Source organism: Atta colombica, unplaced genomic scaffold (assembly GCF_001594045.1).
Source record: "Atta colombica isolate Treedump-2 unplaced genomic scaffold, Acol1.0 scaffold310, whole genome shotgun sequence".
NCBI classification, from domain to species: Eukaryota; Metazoa; Arthropoda; class Insecta; order Hymenoptera; family Formicidae; genus Atta; species Atta colombica.
In genome coordinates, this window is record NW_017259416.1 from 33,367 (window position 1) to 40,266 (window position 6,900).

At 29.6% G+C, this 6,900-nt stretch overlaps 1 protein-coding gene across 5 annotated transcripts in view; it reads left to right on the forward strand.

Moving 5' to 3' along the window:
* Positions 1-4,537, forward strand: part of LOC108690313 — a 10,499-nt gene extending 5,962 nt beyond the window's left edge. Inside the window, exons 4-6 of one of the 5 annotated variants that reach the window (XM_018197536.1) lie at positions 1,098-1,961; positions 2,045-2,315; positions 4,396-4,537. In XM_018197536.1, coding sequence (XP_018053025.1) covers positions 1,098-1,961; positions 2,045-2,315; positions 4,396-4,448 — 1,188 coding nt within the window. In that variant the 3' untranslated portion in view covers positions 4,449-4,537. Of the gene's footprint in view, positions 1-1,097; positions 1,966-2,044; positions 2,316-2,621; positions 2,835-4,395 lie in introns of those variants that run through there. The other 4 variants (XM_018197538.1, XM_018197539.1, XM_018197540.1 and 1 more) reach the window with 4 other exon arrangements.
* The last annotated feature ends 2,363 nt before the right edge of the window (positions 4,538-6,900 follow it).

The following is a 6,900-nucleotide window of genomic DNA, read 5'->3' on the forward strand; positions in this document are numbered from 1 at the left end:
TGAAAACAAATGGTCGTTTATAAAACAGATTGAACGTGTGTAATTGTTTGATAAACAAAATTCAAAGAGTCGTAATCGAATCTTGTGGATCTTCTTCTTTTTCTTCTTTTTTTTCTCTCTCTCTCTCTCTCTCATTTATAAATGTAATTTGAAATTCTTGAAGTTACCAATAAAGTCAAGTTGCGAAAAGATTCAATTGATTTGAAAGAAATCTTATTAATTTTAGAAAAAATTTTTCTATGAGCGGTTATGTTATCCGCTCTTGTTTTTTTTTTAACAAATTATAATCTTTCCGGTGAAAATTTTTCTTATAATTCTTCATATAATTTTTCAAAACTTTTATTGTAAATTTTAGAATTAGAATGTATAAAAAGTTTTTAGAAAATTTCTCAAATTTTTTAAATACGAATTTGAACACGTTTTATAAGTGTTGAGGTTTATATTATTACTGGAATTTTTTATATGTATTTAAATTTTGATATTCTTAGATTTTCAAGACTTCTCATTCTATAATTTCTGAAAATGTATATAAAATCTGAAAAAAAGTTGAAAATAATTTTTAGGAATCTTCAATTTATCTTGAATTTAAAATATGGCAAATTCTTAAAAATATGGGATAATATGAGGATTTTATTTTATCAAGGCTATAATTCACTTTTTCAAAAACCATATAATGCAGTATCGCAATATCGTTAAGATGCATTTATTATATCTGATATTCTACTAACATAATGCATATAATACTTTTATATATTATTTGCGGGCGATGCTTCTATCATTTTAATTTACGTCAAAGTGTAAAAATTACATGTAAAAATTACTTGTGAACTTACATTGGCATTTTTTTTTGCCGAACAGACTAAGAAAAAACATACGTATACGCATATTCATATGTTTGATATTTTGATATTACTATAAAATTAGATTTATATGAAAACATGTATAATATTCGTGAGCGTTTTACAAGAATATACGCAATTATTGAATAAAGCTGTAAACTACGAGAAACATTTTTGAATAAATTGTATTTGTTTAAAAAAAAATAGTTGTTTACTTCATTTAATCTTATTTTGATTTTAATCCTTGTGTTTCTATAGGTCAGCACCGCTAACAGTAGTTCGGATAAAAAACCATTAACAAATCCTAAAACTGAACAGATCCAAGCAGAATGTACACATCGAGACGGTTATGAGCGAGCTAGTAAACGTAAGGCGAATACTCTCATCGCTACTCTGAATAGAGACAGTTCTTCTGAGAACGAAGACGACAATCAATACGACTTTACTCGTAATAAAAAAAAGAGAATTCAATTGAATGATAAATCGAATAATGTAGAATATGTTGATAATCAGCATGCGCATGCTAGTTATAAGAAAGAAAACGTGATTGCAGGTAATTCTTTCAGCGATGATAATAGCAACACGAATATTGACAATGAGACAAATATTAAACATTCACGCTCGCCTGAATTAACCGCGTATCCTAGAAGAATAAGACCTCCCAATCCTCAAACGCGTTTAAGTCTGGTTAGAAAAAGAAAGGAAAATGCTACATCGAAATTATTTCCAAAGACGCGATGTGAGAGTGAAAATGTTGAACAGGAAATCAAAAGAAATCAAAAGAAAGACAATACAATGACAGAAGAAGAAATTCGTTGTCAACTAGAAGAAGATTGGAGTAATGACGAGAAAAAAGTGTGTGTGGGGGAAAAGGATGCGAAGTTTCGGCCGATATTGAAAGAAGTGCGATTACGAGACAAACGGTTGTCTTTAAACAAAAAAGCGAAAGAGGCGCGAGCAGCGGTGAAGGAGGAGAAAAGCGATGAGGAGCAAAATAACATAAAGAGAGTGAAGCTTTGCGAACGACGAAAGGTAGAAGAATTATGTAGGATAGATAATAGAAACGGAAGTTGGGAGCATGAACTATTGTCTGATGAGGACAAATCATCTGAGATGAATCAAGTAAGTTGTAAAAAAATTTCACTTTTGTTATCTCTAAATTTGACAAAGTATTACTGTCTTTTATAACTCTTTCTCATTTATAGCAGTTTGATTTTCAGAATGGTAATCGATCCGATAATGTACCGACAAATAATGTAAATTGTCCTATATGCAATAAATGTTTTCCACATAACGAGATAGAGAATCATGCCGCCGATTGCGAACAATTCGAGATTAATAACGAAGAGGATGATAATGACAGATTTCAATTCAAATGTAATATATGCAGCAATTACAAGACAAACAATGGAAAAGAATATGAAGAACATGTTTATCAGTGCATAAATATTAAGAATAATCAAAGACATTCACATGGTACGTTCAGTATTAAATAATTTGTTTAGTAGTATTTTTTTTTATAAATATTTTACTGTAATACATATTAGAGAAGATAACGATTCATACAATAAGCATTTGGATTACCGCTTTGGAATATGTCAATTTTAGAAATATCACTTCTTGAAATTATAACAAATCTTTCGTAAAATCCTTTCAGTGTTTACGATATCGTATGTCTACAGATATCGTACACAAAGTGGGCTACTAGTGTATAGACGTCATGAAATTAATCATTATTTTTTAAAATAAATATTAAAATTATCTGAAAATATTTTCTTACAGGTTTTTAAGATCGAAGATTTCGAATTTCTAGTCGGAATTTCAAAATTTACCAGTACAGAGGAGCGTGTGGATTTTAAGTGATTCGAAGAGGGGTCATTGAATTTATGCAGGGGTCATTGAATTTATCTTTTTCCTTAAACTCAGCTTTACTCGCTGAGAAACAAAATGAAAATAGTTGTAGTATCCGGGAAATATAATTTTGGGACAACAGAAGAAAGCAATGGTTGATTTAAAAATTAATTCAGTTAATTACTGATTTATAAATGCAAGAGATAATTTTCATCTTTAAAATTGCATATGAAGAAATATGTGTCTATTATTTTCAATTACTTTACAAATCTACAAAGATTTGCGAAGTAATTGAAAATAAAATATTTGCAAAGTGCAAAATCGGCGAGTAATACAAAGGTAGGGTATTTGTAAGATCAGTCATGTTAAAGAATTTTATTATAGTTTTAAGTTGTCTTTTTTATCGATTAATCGGTTTCTTTCTTCCAACCGTTTCTTTCTTTTGTTAAAATGTATAGATCATATTTCCTGAATATCAAGACTATTTTAATTACGGTATTAGAATCTTTATTATCATTTTTATCTTTGAATCTGCTAACAAATTTAATTCCAATCGGATTAGCCAAAAATACCCTTGCAGATAGCTTCTAAGGAGAGAAAGAGATAAAGATTTAAGTCCTTTAATAATATCAAAACGGAAAATTAAAATTAGGAATGAACACCACCCAGTTATCAGGCAATAGGTTAGATAATTTATTATTACAAATTTATTAGCATCTTAATTTCTAAATTTGGAAATTAATACAATTAAAATTTTGATACTTAATGTTATCGAATTTGTTATATAATAATTTATTCAAACTTAACGGTTCCCAATATTCTCCCGAGTATCGATGTATCAAAAAGGGAGTAGTGTACCTGTTATTTCTTTTTTAATCGAATTTAATCTATTAGAAGAACCCTGATTATTAAAAGAGTTAGTAACAGCACACACATTAACTTCAATTAAACTATCAGAGTCTACTTCAATAAATAATTTAAGTCATTAGAAGTCTTTCTGATATCGGCTCCAAAATCAGCATCAAGAGATTTACTAGGAGAATGTTCTACAGACGTCACTTTTTTTACTTTATAGAATATTTCGAAACAGATATTTTCGATGATTTTGTTACAATATTTTTTTTTTTTCTATTGCACGTTTGTGCTGATCGAAGATGCATTAAAAAATAAATTTGATTTTATTTTTCTTTATTATCTAAAATCAAAAATGAATCATGCTGCTTATTTGAAAAATTTATTTGCCCAATTTCTTCGATATATAACATTTCTGGATGAAAGAAAATTTTTTGGCTAGCTTAGGAAATATTATTTTGCAGAAGAACTTAAACAAAGAAAATTGAAATGGATGAAATGAAGTTTATGTCATTTTGAAATTCTGACATTAAATTCATATTCAATGAAAACTTATATGTATAAATTATTATCACATATGTATAAATCAATACATAGGAATACTCTGCATTTTAAGGCCGTTTTAAAGTCTTACATCGAAATGATTGAGCATTTTCCGTTTATACAAAGAATAGTAGCTCACATTAAAAATTGAAAATCTAATAAGTTTGAAGAAATTTTTGTGTTATTAAAATAAATATCGCATTCCTTTTTTTTTAATTCCTTTATTTGGCAACTATTTAATAATATTCTTTTTCTTCATGTTGGCTAAATTTTCATTTATATTTATAATTTTACTTGTGTCTTTTTTTAGGCTCCGAAGACATCAATATCACTTCTATCTCAACGATCAAAACCAATCAGTGAAAGAACAGAAAGATTCTGAGATAGATTGTTTGACTCATGTAAGAGTAAAAAGAACACATATATTGGTAAAAAACGAAAACATCCTTATAAAAATTTCAAGTAATTGCGTTCTCTCATTTCATTTGAAACGTAGAAAGTTTTTCTTCTATCAAATGCTATTGCATGACTGATATATGTGTATTTTGTGTATAAACAGAGAATTGTTTGCGTCATATATTCAATAACACAAATGTAGAATGTTGCATAATTTATAACTTTTCAATAATAGATTTCCAATTTATAGTCGAATGTCGTGGAAAGCCATTAGATTTGTCGTCATTTTCAACATCGCATTTTGTCCTAAATTAAGCAATATAAAATTCTTTCAAAATCTGCTCAAAATTAACTCAAGAGTTTAGTTAACGAAAGAGTATGATTTTATTTTTTAAAGCTTCGTTTGTAAATCCTCTTTTTTGCGTTTGTAATTTCGAAATTAAATTTCTATTTATATATTTCCATTGATAAATAATCATTTTGAATTTATAGAAAATAAAAATGAAAATATTGTGAACATATTTCTTTTACTTGTCAATTAGGTTTTCTTTTTTTTATATGGTTTCATTTGAAAGAAAAAAATAAATATTCTGAGTCTGAAAATGAATACATAAATATTCGTAGTACTAATTTTTTTCACTAATTTTTTTATGTTTCTATTTGTTTTGAATAATCCTTAAATTACAATTTGATAGAATATTGCATTATTAGGATTATATGCGATGTTACAGGTAATAAAGTATCCTGTTTATATTGATTAAGGAGATTTTAAAGTAATGATCGCTGTTTTAGTAACGCAACACATCGACAACACATCTTTATTTTTAGTATTACATCAATGTTGCACGCACACATACTTAAATTTTATTAGAACGATATCATTTCAATTAGACATCTAATTTAAAGGACTTAATATTGTTTTTTCATATATTCTAGTTTTATATTAATCTAGCTTTCAATTTTGTAAGTACAAGTTGCAGAGCTTTTGCCAAACAAATGTTAAGTCACAACTTGACAGTTTTAAATATACTATTTTAGATTAAGAAATAAGATCCCAAAAAAATTTTTGTCATTCTCGGCATAAAATTTTAAGCTGTATTAATTACTTTATGATAATTCTGAAGGATTTCCAAATAAGTAATATACTGTACAAGTAATATATGTGATATTCTACGAAAATTATTGCATTTAATCGATAAAACAGACTTTAGGATCTTAAAGATTATGGAAGAATAACACCATTTTGATATCATATATTTGAAAACTACATCATTTTTACATTGTGAGATTATTTTACAATGTACGTGCAATATATAAATGATAGACGTTGCTTTCGTAAATTCCAGGATCGTAAATTCCAGGATCGAAAGGTTTTACGCGATATTTGAGCGAGATGTATAAATTTATATACATGTAAATAGATAACAAGCTAATGTTATTTGTCATTTTAATGTCAAAATCTTATCAAAGACAAATAACGCTATTTTGTGCTATCACGTTCCAAAACTTGCTCTCCGAGGAAGATTTTACTCTATGTGCAGGTGTATAAGCTTATATCCGCCGTTTGCTCATAGGTGGCATCAGTGAGCGTACAAAGTTACCCTGGGCAGCTGTGGGCTTTTATGTGTTTGACATCTGTCAACATTAACCAGTGCACATCATCGGCAATTTCATACAACAACATACATTTTTTCTTTCGTAATCATGTCTAGTTTTTTGCTAAAAAAAAAGCATATGCGGGAAGCTTTGCTTTTCTGTTTCAATTTGAAGAAATCGCATCGCCGAATCGCATCGCATGCTTGTGGAGGCATATGGCGACAATGCTTTATCGGAAACAACGTGCAGAGATTGGTTTCGCCGGTTCAACGACGACAATTTTGACCTGAGTGACAAGAAGCGTGAAAATCGGCCCAGGAAGGTTGAGGACTGTCAATTGCAGGCTCTTTTGGACGAGGACAATCGCAAAAAATGCTTGCCGAGCAATTTTTCTTTCTCAAGCAGCCATTTCCATGCGGTTACATGCCATAGGGAAGGTTCAAAAGATCAGAAAATGCGTGAACTGAACGATAGGCAGATGGAGCGACGCCAAAACACATGCTAAATTCTGCTTGCCAGACAAAAAAGAAAGTCGTTCCTGCATCGACAGGCGATGAAAAGTGGATTATTTTTAGAATCCTAAACGCAAGAAATCTTGGGTTGATCCCGCCCAACCATCAACATCTTCTTCAAGACCAAATCGCTTCGGACGATGCTGTGCGTTTGGTGGGATCAGGAGGGTGTCATCTACTACGAGCTGTTAAAATCTGGTGAAACTGTTAATGCTCACCGCTACCACCAACAACTGATCAAATTGCACCGCGTGAAAAAAGGCCACATTATCGGAAAAAACATGACAAGCTGATTTTCCTCCACGCACCAT